General features: G+C 34.1%; 2 protein-coding genes across 2 annotated transcripts; one reads left to right on the top strand and one right to left on the bottom strand.

The window, feature by feature from the left end:
* Positions 1-1,513: 1,513 nt before the first annotated feature.
* Positions 1,514-7,205, top strand: LOC121727914 (Golgi SNAP receptor complex member 1). Its single transcript, XM_042115971.1, has 6 exons — positions 1,514-1,715; positions 1,876-2,051; positions 4,120-4,209; positions 4,325-4,476; positions 4,940-5,056; positions 6,670-7,205. Exons 1-6 carry the CDS (start codon positions 1,685-1,687, stop codon positions 6,788-6,790), a joined length of 687 nt encoding a protein of 228 aa, XP_041971905.1. The 5' UTR covers positions 1,514-1,684; the 3' UTR covers positions 6,791-7,205.
* A 388-nt stretch (positions 7,206-7,593) lies between these two features.
* LOC121727782 (zinc finger protein 271-like) lies at positions 7,594-9,660 on the bottom strand. The gene is made up of 5 exons (XM_042115774.1): positions 9,434-9,660; positions 9,063-9,215; positions 8,797-8,922; positions 8,588-8,650; positions 7,594-8,457 (listed from the first exon to the last, which is right to left on the bottom strand). The coding sequence occupies exons 1-5, from the start codon at positions 9,587-9,589 to the stop codon at positions 8,215-8,217; spliced, it is 741 nt and encodes a 246-aa protein (XP_041971708.1). The 5' UTR covers positions 9,590-9,660; the 3' UTR covers positions 7,594-8,214.
* Positions 9,661-20,104: the final 10,444 nt, after the last annotated feature.

The raw sequence follows: 20,104 nt of genomic DNA, 5'->3' as shown, positions 1-20,104 counted from the left end.
CCGGGCGTCCGAATTTTTCTGATCAGAAATTTCGGATAATGTGCGACCGGGCTTAAGGTGATAAATATAAAGGGTAAATGATTTTTAATTTTAGTTTTATGTTATTGTAAAATATCGATAAGCATATCGATAAATTTGATTCAAGCACTAGCGTATATGTAAAAAATTTTGATGAAAAATTTTTCTTCAAAATTTGTGTAATATAAGAACAATAGTACCTTTAGTTACGCAAAATATGAAAGTAAAAGGGAGGATTCATAATATTTTATTTGAAATAGAGAACTAAAGACAGAATAGAGCGAAAATAAACACATCGTAGCAATTAGGACATGAAGATTAAGTATATGGGTCTTTAGCATTATCATAGACATAATATACACTGAGCAGTACAGGGTTATGGTTGAGAGTTGAGACCATAGACTTTTTTTTTATTTCGTCCCGGTCGGGACAAGCAAAGGGAGCGTCGCCCATACAGCCATGAGCCCATAGACTAAGCCTTTTTTGGCCAAGACAAGAAACTTAGGGCTTAGGCAAAGGCATCTGTTTTTTGCATGTTTTTTGGATCTATAAAATTTTTCCCAACGGTATTACCATAAATTACCCATGAAATAAGAAATCACATACACGGAGCTCATACAAAGAGGAGCTGGCCTAAGCAACTGTTCACTGTGATTTTCAACTAGGTCCTAACGTCATCATTGTGAACAGGGCTTAAGTCAGTACACTTTCAGCGTTTGTCAGGTGCACACGTAACGAGACTCTCAATAAATTGGTGTTTTCTGCGTATTTAACAAGGAAAGGATGAAGTTTTGTGTTTTACAATGTCGAAAACACTCAGACAGACGTTCTGATAATATAAATACCATCAAATTTCATTTGGAAATAATTTTAAATGTAATTTAAATATAAAAGTTCTACAACATTTCAGCTTTCAGCGTTAATTATACTACTTTTATTTTTATTACTACTTGACACTAGGTGGCCAAACTTTTGAAAGATAATACAGACGTAAATGCGTATAGTTTTGCATAAGTTGATTACAATAATCATACTTGAATACTGAAAACCGTTATACACTTATTCTTAAACACATTTAATAGCTAAAACCGTGATTATATAGCTTTTATTATTTTATTACTTATAAACTGCCATCTGTCGTCACCTATGATAACTATTTGAAACGTAAAAAATATCCAGGGCCGTAGTACATCCCATAATATTCAAGACAAAACGACATCTAGTGTAAGATAGTTGAACTACGTAGTAACATCAACATCGACCTAAGCTAGTAGTTTTGCTTTTAGCCGATAGATGAAATATTGATAAGTGGGCGGAGCTTGACACCCCCTCACCCCGCAAATTGTCACGCGTCGTTTCATAAGGAAACTTGATTACAACACCTCCTCTTAGTATTAGCTCCGTGACCACATATTACCCTATTTTAATAGGAAGTAGAAGAACTATTTTGACAGTTCTGAATTGTCTCATGACAACCAAGTGACAACTGCCTACCTAGCTTTGACATTTAACTTTCTCCACATCAGTGTTTTTAGATTTTAGTAAATAATACATATTTTGTAACAAAAGAAAATTCTTAATTCGGTATTCGGTATAAGTTTAATGAAAACCAAACGTTTGCAAATTCCACCTCAATTAGTGTTATACAAAGTGTAAACGAAGTATAATGGCAAACTTATCCACTTCACCATGGGAAGGTAAACTTTTATAATTATTTTCAACCGGCAATTATATATTTATAAATAAGAACTAAGGACATTAGCTTTAAAGTAATTGAATCTGTGTAATATGACCTATCTTGCCATGAAGAATATTCATAATAATTGGGTGTTAATATTTATATCTTTTGTTAAATAGAAGTGAGAAAGCAGGCACGTCATCTTGAGAACGATATTGACGTCAAATTGGTCGCATTTAGTAAATTGGGAGTAAGCTCCGGCGCATCTAGTTTGAGTTCAGAAAATGTGCCACTCATTAATAGTGATGAGATGTTTGAAACTTTGTCAATGGAACTGCAGCAATTGCTTACAAAGGTTAGTAAATACAATTTTATAGTCTATCTTAAAATAAATAAATAAAATAAAAAGCCCTTTATTCTGCATATTGACATAATTTTGTGGTTTAAATGTTTTAAATATTTTAAATCAGATCTCTTAACACAGTGTGCCTCCCGGCATAGGCCTCCCCCAACGACTTCCACTGCTTTCTATCTCTTGCAACCCGTCTCCAGTTTGGACCCGCTGTAAGTTTTAGCTCATCTTCCCATCTTTGGTTTTGTCTTCCTTGGTTTCTTCTACCATCCCTTGGGTACCACTCTGTCACCTCTCTGCTCCATTTTCCTTTTGTGTCCCGTAACATGTGGCCAGTCCAACGCCATTTCTGCTGATCGATGCGAGTTAGGATATCAGTGATTCCTGTTTTGGTACGAAGATCAATATTCCTCACTCTATCCTGCCTCCTATGTCCGGTCATACTCCTTTCCATAGCTCTTTGGCACCTAGCGAGCTAAGATCTTAGGACTGCAGTAAGAGCCCAAGTTTCACACCCTCTTATCTTAAAATAAGTGAATATTATATTATGTACGAGATTTGCATCTGGGATAAAATTATTGTGCCTTTGCTTCCATAAAAAATATTTAGTCTATTCTGATAACATAAACACCACTATACAATTTAATCATGCAAATCTGTTCAGCGGTTCAAGATAATTTTAGCATGAAGACAAAACACACTTCTTGATAAACACATGCCCAGTTTTCCAATTAGAGAGCATAATACAACTCAGTGGCGCTTAATGTCAAATTATGCTGAAACTACTTTTCTGTCAGAGTTGGTATCCATTGCACGCATCAAGCAAAAGCATGGATTGGGATTAGAACCTTACCTCCGGTTTTTTAAATAGATTGTTGTTGTAATATGTCGGGGTTGATACCCCTCTCACCCCACGGAGAATACTAGTTTTTTTTTAAATTGCATTTTTTTAAACGTGGAAAGGAATGTGTTTTTCAAGTAGAATTGTTACTTTTTCTTGGCTTGGAATGGAACGTACACACAGAATTTCAGTTGCGCAAATATCTTTTAATACAAAAATATATCATATATACTCACAAAATAACGGAATTCTGCCAAACCGAAATTCTGCGACTCACAAATTACACTCGTTTGGCTTCGCCTTTAAGAGGCCAGGTGCCATCGAAATTCTCATATGTAATACCAAAATCATTTTCTTGTACGAAAGATGTTAAGATGTTTAATACATATTGTGTAGCTACCATTTTTACTACCAAATATGTACAAATACATGTTGTGTTTGTACATATTTGGTAGTAAATATTTAAAGACTAAGATATTTTTTAGTTTAAATATTTTGTAGTAAATTTTTGTGCAGGAACCTAGGTAATTACTGAAAAATAACTCAAACATGTTAAATATTTCCGTATGACAAAATGATTTTGGGTATTACGTATATATGACAATTTCGATGGCACCCCGCCTCGTAAGTTGTGTGTTATGTTTTGGTGCTGTAAAAACAATTAGATAGGTAATTCTTAAGTGTAAATAAATATTTCTATGTACACTTCATTTTATTTCATCTCATTATTAATGAAAGACTTAACAGAGGGCCTACTTAACCACGGATACCGGGGGGACCCCCCCCCCCTCTCCGGTATCAAAATATGACCTTTTTTAATAAGCATAGCGATTCTGGTGACCTTTTTGTAACAAGCGGCAGCGATTTTACGATTCTGGTGACCTTTTTTTTAAACAAGCGGCAGCGATTTTCCGCCAACGAGATGATTAATTTCGAAATTAATTATCTCGGGAAGGTACCTCCCCCTCCACCCTCCCAAATCCGGAGGTAACATTCAAATGCCATACCAAAAGCACTACTTTTGATAGTGCTCGATTGTGCGAACCGGTGTTGTTGTTGAAACATTCAACGTTAAGTATTATGCCGCATAATGCGCTATAATGCTCTTATTGGAAAACACCCTATGTGATATATTAAGGGATTCCATGTACCTATCATAGATGCATGGGATTACTGAGATACAGGCTATCCTTCAATAACAAGAAATAAATCTTTATATTCTATTTTCAGTTGTCTGCCATCAATGACAAAATGGCTGATCTAGCCCCAACTGGTACTGCCACCTTACACACTCTCAAAAGACATAGAGAGATTTTAATGGTAAGAAAAATATTTTACTTTGTACTTTGTGCAATTCATAATATTTTAAAGAGTGTCTGTCATTTGGTGATAATAAAATATAGAAATAATGTATCTATGAAAATGTATGTTACAGGACTATCAACAGGAATTCCAAAGAACATCAGCTCGAGTAAATGCACGGCGAGAGAGGGAAGAACTCCTGAGAGGTGGAAGCCCCCCACCTGGTGCATCGGCAGGCCTCAGCCGACGAGATCAATATGCCAAAGAAGCTAATCACTTGCACAGGTAGTAAATTCAAAATGAGCTTACAAGTACTATACAGATTTGCAATAGCAGGTTTAGAATAATTATTACCATACAAAAAATGCTGAAGAATATTGAAATTCTGACAGATTTTAAGGATAAAATTACATTCAGTCACTCACGTCACTTTTTCTATTTTCCTGCAGGATAAAACCCTTTTAGTGGCCATGCTAAGCATGCAGGAGGGATTAATTTTTTTATATAATATGTATTTATGTACAAGTAATAGGTATATATTAAATTTACATAGTCTTGGGGTTGAATGGTTTGTGTGTATTGAGTTGAGAGGTGTTTACTATTTACATAATATTTTGGTTACATTTATTAAAATACATAATATCATAATAATATGATTGAAAATATATCTTTTGTAGTCATTGAATTTTACTAACATTATATGTTTTGCATTGTTATGTTACTTTACTAAGTATGAAAAATATTTCAGTTCTCACATATTAGTGGATGAGCAGATAAACATAGCAATGGAAGCTCGTGAGCATCTAACATCACAGAGACAAGCCTTCAAAAGAATGCAGACAAGATTTAATGATATCACAAACAGGTAATCTAATATATAAAAATAAGTCAGGTTTTCCTTTCTGACGCTATATCTCCAGAATGCACAAACCAATTACCACGGTTTTGCATTTGTTGGAAAGGTCTCGGGCTCCGTGAGGTTTATAGAAAAAAAAAATTCAGAAAAAACTTCAAGAGAAAAGCAGGAAAACAGGGAAAATCATTTTATGGCAAAACAATGTTTGCCGGGACATGTCATCTACCGTACTCCTCCGAAACAGCTTTACTGATTTTTACCAAATTTTATATGCATATTCAGTAGGTCTGAGAATTGGCTACTGGCTACTTTTTATATTGATAAGTGCATTTGTTCAATAAATAATAGTAAATTATTACAATTCCAGACTGACGGCTACCATTGTTTGTTCGATGGGATGGCGATGGACATTGCCATGGTGACATACTTATTTAGTCACTTCAATGATGAATGATGATATAGATATATTTGCTCTCTAACATGCCAGATATAAAAAAATTCTTATCGATAGACTTAAAAATTTACATATTATAAATAATTAAAACCTTGCATTCCTCTTCAATAAATAATTATACAAACATTACACTTACAATTATACTAAATTTAATTTTACTACTATTACTATTATTAACAAACACACTTAACACACGATTGACACACAAATATACCCTTATCGTATATGTTTAAACGAGCAATTTTTGTATGTATATAATTTTAATCTCGGAATCGGCTCCAACGATTTTCATGAAATTTAGTATAGTATAGGGGGTTTCGGGTGCGATAAATCGATCTTATACTGTGCTCGGCGAAACGTGGCGGTAGCGGTCATCGAGTCCCTGTCAAAAACTTGTCATTTTCTATATAAACCGCGATTGGCAATGAAGTGTCAGATGTTGTCAATCGCGGCTTTGTATAGAAAATGACAAGTTTTTGACAGGGAGTCAATGACCGCTACCGCCATGTTTCGCCGAGTACAGTATAGCTAGGAATCATTTTTAGAAAATGTCATTTTATTCGTGTTTTATCGAATACCGAGCAAAGCTCGGTCAAACAGCTAGTATTAATTATATTTTTTCCTATACTAAATTATTCATGTGTGGTCACCGCCGTTGGTTTTACATTTAGTAAATATTATAATTGCATAGGTACTTTACTTTACTAATATTTATGTAAGACTGTTTGCAGACCCCAATAAACGAAAATAAAATAAAATAGCTAATATGGACGAAATACTTTATATTAAGGCAAAACAATGTTTGCCGGGACAGCTAGTTTAGTTATAATATCAGAATATTTCTAATATTATTTATTTCTTATTTAAAGGAAGGCCATATCGTACCTAGCATTTTGAAACATTGTATAGCAAATGAAAGGGCTTCAAAGTTTGAACATTTGAATGACGAAAAATCTCTAAACCATGGGAGAAATTAATGGCGTTGCTAGCAAGGATGATTTTCTTGATGATGGGTTCACTAAAACCAGACTAGCTAATTAGGAAACGCCTCCGTGGTCTAGTGGTATAGAGCGCGGTTCTTGACTCGGAGGTCGTGGGCTCGATTCCCGCGTTGGAGCTCTAAGCCATTGGATTATCAAATTTAATTATTTCCTTGCCTTATTTTCAGATTTCCAATGTTAAACAGCCTGATATACCGGATCAACGCGCGCAAACGGCGCGACTCACTCATATTGGGGATAGTCGTAGCTGTCTGTACATTCCTGTTGTTGTTCTACGCGTTCCATTAATATAATCCGAAATTATAAGTGATAATAGTTTTTAAGGTACTCTAAAATATTTAAATATGTTATACTTACTTATTTTGTTACTTGTGTCTTAATTTTGACCATTACAAATGTTTTAATACACACTAGTAAATCGTTATCTGAGTTAGCGTGATTTCAGATAACTACAAGTACCAAAACAATGGAGTAAAGTACTTTATAGATTAATAATATAACTGATTGTTGAGTGTGTGACTTTTACAAAATCATCAAAACGTGTGGTATTTACAGTTACAGCTGTTGTGAGACTTAGCACATTGAATGAAATAGGCAATAAGAGATTGTTTATTTAATTTCAGACACATGTAATATTCTATAACTTTTATGAAGAGAAATAATTTAAAGAAACTTTTATTTGTTAAACAGTGATTGTTAGGGTCAATTTATATTAGCGCAAGTATCAAAACTGAACATAGCAAATCCAACCTTAACTCCAAAGCGTTAACGCACACATTACATCTGAGAATTTTAAGAGACGCGCGCGCGTCGGGCGCATCTGCGCGAATTCGCTGGTTGATCTCGCAGAAGTAATGTGTGCGTTACGTTCTTGAGTTAAGGTTGAAGCTTCTGTGTACAGTTTTTGGGAATTCGCTTCGCTGCGCTTCGACTCTGCTCATAATCTGGACATAAATTGACCCTTAGTTGAATATTATTTAATTATAGGGGTAATCAAATATTTTTAACACTGTACATAAAATGTGTTTATTTAATAAAACTTAGAAAAACAATATTGTTTTATTTAAAAAAAAAAAAATTAAGGTACCTACTTAATTACTAAAAAAAAAACATTGAAACAGGGACTTATGACCTAGGTCACTACCATAATTCATCTTAGAAAAATATACAACATGAAAACCTGAGATACCTATCAGATACAGGGCGGTCCGGCATTGTTCTGTCATTCCTATACAGTAAGAAGCCAGAACACCCCCAGTGTGAGCACTGAGCATATCTATATAATGTACAACACAAAGAACGAAAAACTGACTGCTTGAATGCTTGACTGCTGTCTGTCTGATAGGTGCCTGAGATCCATGCTTGATATCAAATTAATTAAAGGACTGTCGATTTAATAAATAAATATTGTGTATGATGCAACATTTTAAGCTGCCTCATCTGTCCACTCCATTGAGATCATATTGTGGATTTTTAGTACTACGCTAAGTACACAATATAAAAAAAAACTTAAAAAAAAACAGTTTCAACAACTCAAAACAAAAAAAAAGTATTAGCTTTATTATGAGTTTAATGCAATAGGCATGTTAAAACCATTAATGTACTCATGTACTGAAATGTGTGTTTATTTTTTAACAGAATTAAATATTTAAATACACATTGTAACATCCTTACCACCCTTTACCTTTTGGGTCTTTTTAAATTAACTCCTGCTAAGTTGCCATATTATGCACACTTATTTTATGTGCTTTAAGTGACCCTCTCTGTGTAAAAGATTTTTTGCACTCATCACATTGAAATGGTCTTTCACCTGTGTGGCACCTAATGTGTTTGTCCAGATCACCTTTCGTTGCAAACTTCTTTCCACATATGTTTATTGGACATGGAAAGTTCTTTTTGTGACATCTCAGGTGCAGCATGTGCTGTTTCCGTGTTTTGAATATTTTTGAACATATCTGGAATGAGAAATAAACTATTAAGGAACTGAAACACCTCTTTTACGTGATTGTTATATTTTATCAAAATGTTTAAATAATGCTTTGTACATATTTTTACAAACCACAGATGTAACAGTTGTTTACTTACATCACATTCCCATGTCTGTTCACTGTGTGTCACTGGTTTGATCTTTAGGTCTAGGTTTTCCTCCTAAAATATCATAAAAAAATGTTGTTACTTCATTAGATTAAGTACCAATTACTACAGCACTAGTTATGCCATGATGTACTGTGAGTTGGGACTACTGAAATCATTTGGCACTTGTTGTGCATAACAGAATATAAATTTAAGAGTACCTTAACACTTGGTGGAGATGATTCATAAAGGTCTTTTCTCACTGTTATTTTGGTTACATTGGACTCTGAACAGCTAATCAAATCTTCTGTTATTTCATCTATTTGACTTGTTGAGTCAACTATATTCTGGAATTATTAAAATATATATAATATTCTGGAATGATAATTAAATTTAGTTAATGAACAATAAAAGTTAGATAGGAAATACTAATAGTTAATACATTTTATAATAATATTATAAAATGTGTTGTTTTTTATTCAAATACCTCTCCTTTTCTCTCCTTTTTGTTGTTATCACCGAATAGACTTTTTAAGTAAACCTCATTTTTGCTGGCTTTTGATGTAAGCTCGACAAAATCAACAACTATTTTATAACAAGTATGACAAATTTTATTTGGTAGATCATCTGATTCTTGTACCTACAAAAAGAAAGAAGGTTATAGGTGAAGGCTATTTATGCTCATATTCGGAATACATTTTCTGAGTGTGTACTAAATTGCCTAGCCAGTTATTCATTCCAATTAGGGACATATACCTAAAGTTATAAAAATTTGAGTTGTGACGAAACTGATGCAATAAGCTGGTAGAATAGTCAAAAACTAATAAGAATTTGTATTATTTGACAGCAAAATCGTACCATAATCCCTATATGTGTATAAATGTTGTTACATAAATTAGTTAAGCTAGATATCACAGCAAATCCCTCATTTTCTACACATAATCTACATTTACTAAAAAACGAAAGGTTTTTGTTCTTTTCCAGTGCAGAAGTAATAGTGTTTTCACAATCCATTTTTCTAAAAAAACAGTTTCGGTAAAAAGGTATGGAGAGAATTTAAGTTTTACGAATCTTAAAATATTGTTTTTAAATTTTAATTTACTGGATTTTGCAATTAATGTATTTTGTGCACGATTTTGCACGATTGTTGTCGTCAGCAGCTGTTATGACTTATGCCTGTCAAGTGTCAAATGTCAAGTAAATGTGTAAATGTCACTGTCAAAAATGACGTTTTTTGTAAGATTTTTTTTCTTATGGCACTTCGGCTAGTTAACCATGTCCAGTCGGTCGATTCAGTATTAAAGTGGTAGAGGCTTTACTGAAACTTTCCATGTAATTTTGGAGGGAACACAAAATAGCACGTTTCACGTTAACGAATATATCTAATGGTTAATTATTATCCTACCAATATTATTAAAAACCCAGATAACACAATTTTAGGAAAATAATACAAAAACACAACATCACTCTTTCACATTTCCGGCAAAACTCCCGTATTTGTATGATGCACAGATTTTAGAAGTAAGAGATATGTTATAGAGCTTGTCACATGTCGTCAAATCCTGCCCATATGGGCACAAATTGTCAGTCGTATGTCAATCATTCCACGGCAAACACGTTTTCACTACCTACGCCGTAAATTGCGAACAAAATGCTGACTAGTGCTATAATTACCTACAAAAATTGCAGCGATACTGTGAATTTCAAAAATAGCGGGATCACCTATCACAGCCTACTGTAATTTATACGACTTTTTAATTTAAAAATCAATTATTCTTCACGAAAAATGTTCCGTGAAATTCTGTCTACTCTGCGTGAACTATCAAACTAAGGCACTAGTGATGTGGTGTGATGCAGATTTTGGTATCGATATTTTTATCGACATTTTTTATGCGGTTGCGTTATTATCTACATTCATATTATAAAGCTGAAGAGTTTGTTTGTTTAAACGGGCTAATCTCAGGAACTACTAGTCCGATTTGAAATTTTGAAGTATTCTTTCAGAGTTAGAGAGCTCATAGCCAAGAAACAGAGGAAAATGTGGAATGAACGGGGAAAATTATTTGAAAGGACTTATTTCACGCACCATCCAGCAATTTTTATGTTGTTTGGCATAAATAAAAAGTAGACCACATGATGTCATAGGCTATTTTTGTGGGCTCATATTTTGTCTTTGAAATTCCTAATTTACGGGGGTGAAGCCGCGGGGAAGGTCTAAATTTATTATAAATATGCGGAAGTTTTATTTTATAGTCGAAAGAAGTGGTGCTTAATGCTTACTCATATAATAACTTACAATAATTAGTGCATCTTTGAAGAATTATTACCTTCATCGCTTTTAGTCCTATTTCAGTTTTCCCAAAGACGCAAAATTCAAAGAGAAATGTATGAAAAAATCGGCCAAGTGCGAGTTGATTTCGCGCACGAAAGGTATCATAATAGAGCAAAATTAGGCAAATAATGTTTTTGTACGAATCCTTAATTATTTAGTTTAATTTAATTTTACTATTAATTGTTAAAGTATAAATACAATGGAGTATTTTGTACTTTTCAAGTGCCTACCTAGTACCTGTTGCCATTATTGATATCGAGCAAAAAATAGCAAAAAAATCACGTTTGTTGTGTGGGAAAAATACTAAATTTAATTTGTTTTAGTATCTGTTATTTTATCGGTAACAGACATACATAATCTGTGAAAATTGCAGAAGAGTAGCGGTTATTGAGATATACAGCCGAGACAGACAATAAGACAGTCTTACGAATAGGGTCCCTTTTTTTCCTTCTTAAAGATATTCAAAAAATAATAAGTGGGGGATGTTACTACATCGCATTTATAGAAGCCAAAACTGTGGCTAGTTTTTCGTGTCTGTCTGTCTGTCTGTATGTTTGTTCCAGCATCACACGAAAACTACTGATCCGATTTGAATGCGGTTTTCGCAGACTCTACATATTTGTCTTTTTCCAGCTTAACATCTGGTTATATAATATTATGAATGTTTATCTATTGCCTAGATACGATTTTGCCAGAACAGATTATTTTGCCGAATTGAGTTGGTCCCATAGTAAAAGTTTTTCGTAATCATGGATGATTTCAACCCCTTTCGGCCTTTAAGTTATTTTTGTTAGACTCAGTAATATTAATTATTTATCACTTTCATTCTTTTAATAGTATTTAAATACCTACCAAAATACATCGATATCGTCGTAATAATAATTAATCGACACCGTAGATAGACCGGACATCACTAGACCGTGTACCGTTGACACTATTCTGACAATATAGTGTCATTGAAGTCGGCGACATAGGTTTCCACATAAACTTATAATGCCATAGACCAACAAAGAGTGCGAGAGAGAAGAAAATCCTTTATGGGTGGAATTATAACAAGATGAAAAGAGAGAGGCAGTCTAATGAAAATTGTAACAACTTTTATTTGACAGGTCGTCAAAAGTCGTCAATCGTTTTTATGCTCTTTCGGTATTTGCAATTTATTATTTAAATCGTATGTCATTTTCAACAAATACTATTATATATAACAATAATAACTTGTGCTGTGAGTGATTGCAGTGTAAATCATAGGAATAATCCTGAAAAATATACATTTCACCCGTAATTAATCTTCATATCCTAATTGCTACGATGTGTTTATTTTTGCTCTATTCTGTCTTTAGCTCTCTATTTCAAATAAAATATTGTGAATCCTCCCTTTTACTTTCATAGTTTGCGTAACTAAAGTTACTATTGTTCTCATATTACACAAATTTTGAAGAAAAATTTTTCATTAAAATTTTTTACATACAGTGTGTAACAAAAATAAGTGATACTACTTTAGGGCGTGTACGTGTTCCTTGTAGAGAGTTCACTGTGAAAGTAGCAGCTCTGAAAGACGAATTTTTTTTTTCACTTTTGTATGGGTAAGGGCCCGAGCGACACGAGTTTCCCCATACAAAAATGAAAAAAAAATATGGTCTTTCAGCGCTGCTACTTTCACAGTGCTCTCTACAAGAAACACGTACACACCCTAAAGTATTATCACTTATTTTTGTTACACCCTGTATACGCTAGTGCTTGAATCAAATTTATCGATATGCTTATCGATATTTTACAATAACATAAAACTAAAATAAAAATCATTTACCTTTATATTTATCACCTTAAAAAGGACATATTATCTTATTTTAACGATTATTTTTAAGTAATAATTATCTTTTGACATACCTAGTATAAAATCAAGGTTTCACAGATCAGTCACTTGAATCTAATACTCATTGAATGCAGCTTTCAATAATATAATAGACAGTAATTCTCTGACAGAATACGTATAAGTGCAACTTATATTATACTTAATAGGACTGGTACCGACTTCAAAATTATGAAGATTGAGAACAGAAATACTGAATACATTATACGTGGGAGAGCCATGCTTCGGCACGAATGGGCCGGTTTGACCGGAGAAATACCACGTTCTCGCAGAAAACCGGCGTGAAACAGTGCTTGCGCTGTGTTTCGCAGAGTGAGTGAGTTTACCGGAGGCCCAATCCCCTACCCTAATCCCTTCCCTACCCTCCCCTATTCCCTTCCCTTCCCATCCCTACCCTCCACTATTACCCAATTCCCTCTTAAAAGGCCGGCAACGCACCTGCAGCTTTTCTGATGCTGCGAGTGTCAATGGGCGACGGAAGTTGCTTTCCATCAGGTGACCCGTTTGCTCGTTCACTTTCATTCGGTTTGACAATCAAATCGCTTGGAATGTTAACATGTTTTGTATAATTTCAGTTATAAAAATTTGGGCAAATTACTCGTTCAAATGAGGTCGAGTTAAAGTGAAGAAGGCGAGACATCGTAATGTAATATACTGAGCGGGAGGATTCCCACTGGTACAGGAATATTGAATAATTATATGGTGTAAGAAAATAGCCAATAAAATATTTAATTTAGCCAATTGAATATATTATATTGATTTGTTGCGCATTTCAATTGGCTAAATTAAATATTTTATTGGCTATTTTCTTACACCATTCGTCTTGACTTAGGTAAGTACCGTACTATTTGCCCCCTTATTTTATTAAAAAAAAAAAATACAGGATAAGGATTATTTAATACTTTTTAGTTCATTTAAGTATAATATTACTATTGTCTTTACCTGCAAATCGGTTCACAAACGGCGGAGTAATCGTTGAACATACATAAAAAATATTATATCCACAGCCGAACGTCTAACCTCCTCCTTAAAGTCGGTTAAAAATGATTGTAATAAAAAGTATTAGGGAGTGCCTCCGCTGCCGGCGCCGGTTGCCAAAATGGCTGCCAGCGCCGTTTTCCGAACTCCGAAGTTTGCCGAAGTCACGCGATGTTTGCCGAATAGAGTGCCGGCGCCTATTCGGCAAACATCGCTTGTCAAACAGAATAATGATCAAAAACATCAGACTTGAGCTAAATGACTATGAAAAGTACAAATAATAAGGTCATAATAATTGTAAGGATGCATAATTATTTGAATCCTTCGATCGGGGATTCTCGGAAATGCTATTGTATTCTATTGTTGTCGCGATCACCGGTGTTCGTATGGGGCTTGAATCTTGGATGGGTTAATGGTGGTGATGATAAAGATGCTGATAAATGTGATCTGTATAGTAGCATTTAAAGACAATATCTTTGCTTCTTTAAACAACGCTGAAACTCTCTAACATGTATAAGGAATCTGAAGTTCTGTTCAGTACCTTCGGAAGTATACCACAGAGTTTATTACAGTAGCTGTGGTGCAAAATCTTACTTTATGGTAGCTGAAAAAAAGATAGCTAAGGTAAAGCTAAGCTAAGAAAATGCATCACAAAAAACTAAAATATCCACAGCCGAACATTTGTTCGGCTGTGGATATTTTAGTTTGGTGAAGGTGAAGGTTTGGTACCTATTTAGGTACCAAACCTTCACCTTTAAAAGTCGAATATATAAATTGAGATTATAATTATAATTTATTTTTCAAATTTGTGTATCGGCACTGGAACCTAGCGCTTTACGCATTATCACCGGCTCCCATTTTGAGTGCCAGCGCCGGCAGTCGTTGTTTTATATCTCGGCTGCCGGCAGTATACTTACCGTAGTTCCCATTACTGATATTTTTGGGAGCCGGCGCCGGCAGCGGAGGCACTCCCAAAAGTATTATGATATTTTATGATATGTATTTAATTTAAGAATAAAATATAATATACTATGTGTGTTGTTTACTTTCAACGTTTACTTTCAATGCAGCAATGTAAGGGCTGATTTACCAGATAGATTTTACCTGAGTAATAAATAAGTAACTTTATAATGTGTTATGTGTATATTATTAACCCCTATAAGAATCTCATGTCATAAGTCATAACATATCCGACGAATGACGATTGAAAAATCATTCCAAACGAAAATGTGTATCTACTTTTCAATCGTCACCTTTTTGCCAATTAAAATTTACGATACCTAATTTGAAATACAAAATCTGTCAAAGTTGCATATTATTTATTTCTTATAGAAACTCAGGTAAAATAACTCGAACAGACTAAACTATCGATAGCAAAATACTATACTATCGATAGTAAAATATACATCACTAGCACACGCACACATTGACAGATCAAAAATGCTCATGCATTTTCGGGCTGTCAGGTGGTCTATACGACAGTACCTATATTATAAGTTTATGGGTTTCCATATAAACGGCGCTACATGACACTTCTCCTTATTTCCCTGTTCTGAGGTATGATGGCAGCACCATTGAGGTACTATAGACTGGAGAGAGCCTTATATCGGTGTATAAGCGTCAAAAGCATGTAATGTTATGTCCTACTTACTAGGACATAACAAAGGAGTCGGTCTGCATATTTCATGTAATAAAAGTGTTAATAATGGTTTTTAGTGAACATTTAATGCCAGATATTGTTGAGTTTTATGGTTCCGCTAAATAATAAACCATAAGAATGGTCAAAGAATGCTTCAAACACGTGGATTTAACATTAAATACGTATGTTTTGAACGACGGTTTTTGGGCTTTTCAATCGGTATTTTTGTAAGCTTAAAAGATAATTTATAAGTTTATTCATCCCTTATTCGTGCTATATAAGGCATTAGTGCTAAAATGTAACATCAATTAATAATTCTTATGGTTTATTATTTAGCGGAACCACAAAACTCAACAATATCTGGCATTAAATGTTCACTAAAAACCTTTATTAACACTTTTATTACATGAAATATGCAGACCGACTCCTTTGTTATGTCCTAGTAAGTAGGACATAACATTACACGCTTTTGACGCTTATACAACGATATAAGGCTCGCTCCAGTCTATAGTACCTCAATGTACAACCCACGGCCCCACCTGCTTTTTATGCCTATTTGAAGCGGAATCAGCGCCCCCAATGCGGGGGAAGAGAACTAAATCTGATGTTAGCGTCATTTTTACGTCAGATTTAGTTGAAAAAGCAGGTGGGTATCATAAGTCCAGCGTACTTGTATAATGGAGGTCAATCAGTTCCTTTTGTCGCCACGTTCATTTTTAAAAGAAGAAGGGGAGTTTCGTTGTGTTTAAATTGTGTTATTTTCCTAAAATTGTGTTATTTCGGTTTTTAATGTGTAATGTTGGCAGAATATTAACCCATTTAGACCCAAATGAAACTGAGCCATTTAAAATATGAAATTTCTTTATTAATTTATAGAAACCAATAATATTATTAGGAAAACATAAAAGAACTTATATATTTTTTAATTCTTATTTTAAAAAAATTGCCGTCCTCAAATGGGGCCAATGGGATCATACGGTGTGAAAATTTTCGATACATATTTTATGAATGTAGTTTTCACACATTTCTCAAATTGTCTTTGACCTTTTTCATGACGTTAGGCTAGCTCACCAGAACAACGCGATTGTTGGAACAGTTTTTCGGGAAAATGACCCTTCATGGTGCAGGTTTGGCAGTACAGATATGTATTGCTGGTTGCAGGATTCTACCGCTTGTTGTCTCAAGTAATGACGACCAAATGCCGCCAAAATTGGAGCTGATTTAATTCTTGTTTTTATTACTTTGACGATGCAGCCGCCATGCGTTTGCCACTGCTACATCCAGCATGTGCGTAAACAGTATCTACCAGTTACCGCCAATTTTTGTTTCGTATAACAGTGCGAGAAAATCGATTGAACAGTTGACTTGAACCCACGCATATCCTTGTTATAGCTTTGATAAAAATGTAGAAAGCTAACGTCCACATTCTTTCAACAGTAATACATCTGTTTATTATTCCCAGAAGAAAAACGCTGTAATGGCTTCCCGCGATCACATAGATATTATAATCCAGCCGATGTAAAACAAATTCTAATTCAGTTGGTCGAAACGGTAGTCAAACTCGTCGTTTTCTTTTTTTTTCATGTCCTTGACGGATACGAGAGGACACTTTTATGTACTGCCTTGGCCAACAGTATCAGTTGCACAATAGCCAGCTACCCCTTGGAGTAGTGAAAAACTGGTAAAGAGACACATGGTTGCGAAGGAAATACAACTAAATATATCTTTCCACTGTCATCTTCAATCATAGCAACTTCCTGAAGTCCATAGTATTAGTCATAGCTATTGAATACCCTTCAGTTCATTGATTATACGAAATTGATCGGTGGACCAAAATTGGAATAATTTACATCCAATGTGCCCATTGGCCCCAAATAGGGACACTTGTATAAAACTACTCCTAATCTTATAAAGACTAAAGCTTTTCACACTTATATGTATATTTTTATATATTATATTATATAGGTTATTATATAGGTTATAGTGTAATGAGCTATTTCAAGTAAAAAAATATGAATGCCTAAAAGAAAAACTTAAAAATTAAAATACTAACTTGGCGTCATTTCGGATGTTAGAAACAGCTTCAGAAAAATCATTATGAAACACTGTGAACTATTTTTATATTATTTGTATCTTCTAGGAATAAAAAAATACACTTTTAGCAAATTGTCACTTAAAATAAAAATAAGTATAAACTTGAAAGAGAAAAAAATTAAGTAATTTTAAAAGTGTCCTCGTTTGGGCACGGCGGGTCTATATGGGTTAACCATTAAATATTCGATGTCGTGCACAAGTGTGGACAAGTGATACAACTTCAAGAAACGTGCCATTTTGTGTTCCCTCCAAAACTCCATCGAAAGTTTTAGTAAAGGGTCTACCACTTTACTAAAACAACTGACTTGTTTCGTTGACTTTACTGACTACTTTTTTAGACATTTACTAGACTTTCGACTTGACGATAATCTGGAAAAACAACTTTAAATTTTGTAAACTTTTCACGAAAAAAAAATGTTTCCCGCCATATTTTACTTCACAGGCCATGGTTAAAAAGCCCTACTGACCAGAAACCTATGGACCAGTGCTAGCTTCAAAAGGCAATAATGTTTTTTTTATTGGCAACACTGTTTTTTTTTCAATTACATGCCCTTCTATAGTCTGTCAAGAAAGTGAAGAAATTAAAAAGTGGCAACATCGTCGTGTCATCAAGAAAAAGGGTTTTTTTAATTTAATTTATTGGGACCTGGAAACGAGTCCTTTGCTCCGAAAAAAGGGATGACACTACGATATTGCCACTTTTTAATTTCTTCACTTTCTTGACAGACTATAGAAGGGCATGTAATTGAAGAAAAAAAACAGTGTCGCCAATAAAAAAAACATTATTGCCTTTTGAAGCTAGCACTGGTCCATAGGTAATATATTATAGCCTATAGGTAGCTTTGGAAGCTAGAAACAATGATAAAACCATAAAGTTAATATACCTAGCGGAATAGAGAAACAAAGGCCTGAGCAAGAGAGATGTCACTATCAGTAACACTGCGTGGTAAAAAGAGACGTGTGATACATGACAGCAGTGAAACATAAAAGTCACTGATGCCCGCCATCAGTTTGCCTTTTGTTTGAGACAAGTTTCAAAATAAACCTAGACAAACATAACATTAAAATAAATACAGAGATTTATTGAATATAATTTAAGTACAAAAACAGTTTAGGACATAAACCCGTTTCGAAAATCATAATAATATGGATCGAAAAAATCCGTAGAATGCTAACTGACGCTAAAGGATACCTTTCTAGTTTTAGGTCACTGCGCCGCGCAGCACTGCATTGAGACAGCAAGTAAGGCGAATAATTATTCTAGATTTACTATTTTGCAAAGTATATAATGATAAACAGACGTTAATACTATCTTATGTCCTTTCCCGAGACTCCAACTAACTAGTATATCCATACAAAATTTCATCAAAATCGGTTCAGTGGTTTGGGCGTGAAGAGGTAACTGACAGACGGACACACTTTCACTTTTATGCACCAAAAATAGCAATTCATAAATGATAAATGATACTATACTTACTAGTTACTACCACGGACGTAAAAAAAGTAGTTACTACCTAGTCAAGTGCTATACCATTACTATATAATATAAAGTAGGTGACTGGATTCCCCAAACCACTTTTTTGCGCGGCAAGGCTGAAAACTATCTTATTTTTTCAAGATATCTTTTTCATTTTTGATTTTAAAAGTAAAACATAACGCTTATAATTTGGGCTTATACTTATTTTTTTTAAATAATTATTATTTTCCAAGATAATAAACATAAATAGGCGATTTCCAATTTTGGTGGCTTGTCGCCGAACTATTTTACTCAATATCTAGACCGATTAACAGAAAACTTGATACTGGATTAGATTTTTATTTTTATGTAAGTAGTCGTTTTATATAGTTGACTCTTCATAATATATGAATTTTATTGTACTAACTTCTGTAGTTGAGTTTTTATGACACATTAATTTAGGTATGTCGCGGAGAATTTTTAAATTTTGTAGGGATTTACGAAACGTTGTTTCTACAAAATAGGTACCATTGATCCCATAAGCATAAAAAATACGCCATTTACGTACTTCATTCAGCCACACGCTAATCCGTTTAGGAGGTAGCTGTGGGCTGGGGCCTGGGTCGTAACAGTTTCCAGTCAGAAATGAAAGAAAACCGATTTTTCACAAAACCCCCGATTTTATGTAATTTTGGTGTACTTATATTATTATCCTACTTGTGGCAATTATAAATATCATGTTGTTATTTTGAATATCGGTAGAGTTTTGGTTTGTTTACAGTTAAGTAAATGTGCTATAACTTTAGTGCACGTATTTTTTTAAAGATTATTTTTCTCGCAAATTCCAATTTTGGTGGGTAAATTTTGGTGGGTAAGAGGAACATTATTTTTACAAAATACCATTGATTCTTGAAGCATAAAAATACGCCATTCACTTCATTCTGTCACAAGCTAACTCGTCTAGGTGGTGGTTGTCGTACCAGTTTCCCGTAAACACCTAATCCCCAATTTTGGTGGAAACAAAACTTTCCACCAAAATTATAACTATAAAAAATGCAAGTTGTTGAAATCCACTCAGGTATAGTATGGTACTTGAGGTTCAAGAAGTACTAAGTATATAGATAGGTACTGTTACGGTACATGGTATACGGACACGTAGT

Source organism: Aricia agestis, chromosome 6, assembly GCF_905147365.1.
Source record: "Aricia agestis chromosome 6, ilAriAges1.1, whole genome shotgun sequence".
NCBI classification, from domain to species: domain Eukaryota; kingdom Metazoa; phylum Arthropoda; class Insecta; order Lepidoptera; family Lycaenidae; genus Aricia; species Aricia agestis.
The sequence above is the reverse complement of the archived record's forward strand: the minus strand, read 5'-3'. Positions and strand labels throughout refer to the sequence as shown.

Coding starts and splice junctions, on each gene's coding strand:
- LOC121727782 (XM_042115774.1), bottom strand. CDS start 9,589: ATGGATTGTGAAAACACTATTACTTCTGCACTGGAAAAGAACAAAAAC. Junction 9,216..9,433: donor ATACACATATAGGGATTATG/GTACGATTTTGC, acceptor TTCTTTTTGTAG/GTACAAGAATCAGATGATCT. Junction 8,923..9,062: donor AAAAGGAGAGAAAAGGAGAG/GTATTTGAATAA, acceptor TAATAATTCCAG/AATATAGTTGACTCAACAAG.
- LOC121727914 (XM_042115971.1), top strand. CDS start 1,685: ATGGCAAACTTATCCACTTCACCATGGGAAG. Junction 2,052..4,119: donor TGCAGCAATTGCTTACAAAG/GTTAGTAAATAC, acceptor TTCTATTTTCAG/TTGTCTGCCATCAATGACAA. Junction 4,477..4,939: donor GAAGCTAATCACTTGCACAG/GTAGTAAATTCA, acceptor AAAATATTTCAG/TTCTCACATATTAGTGGATG.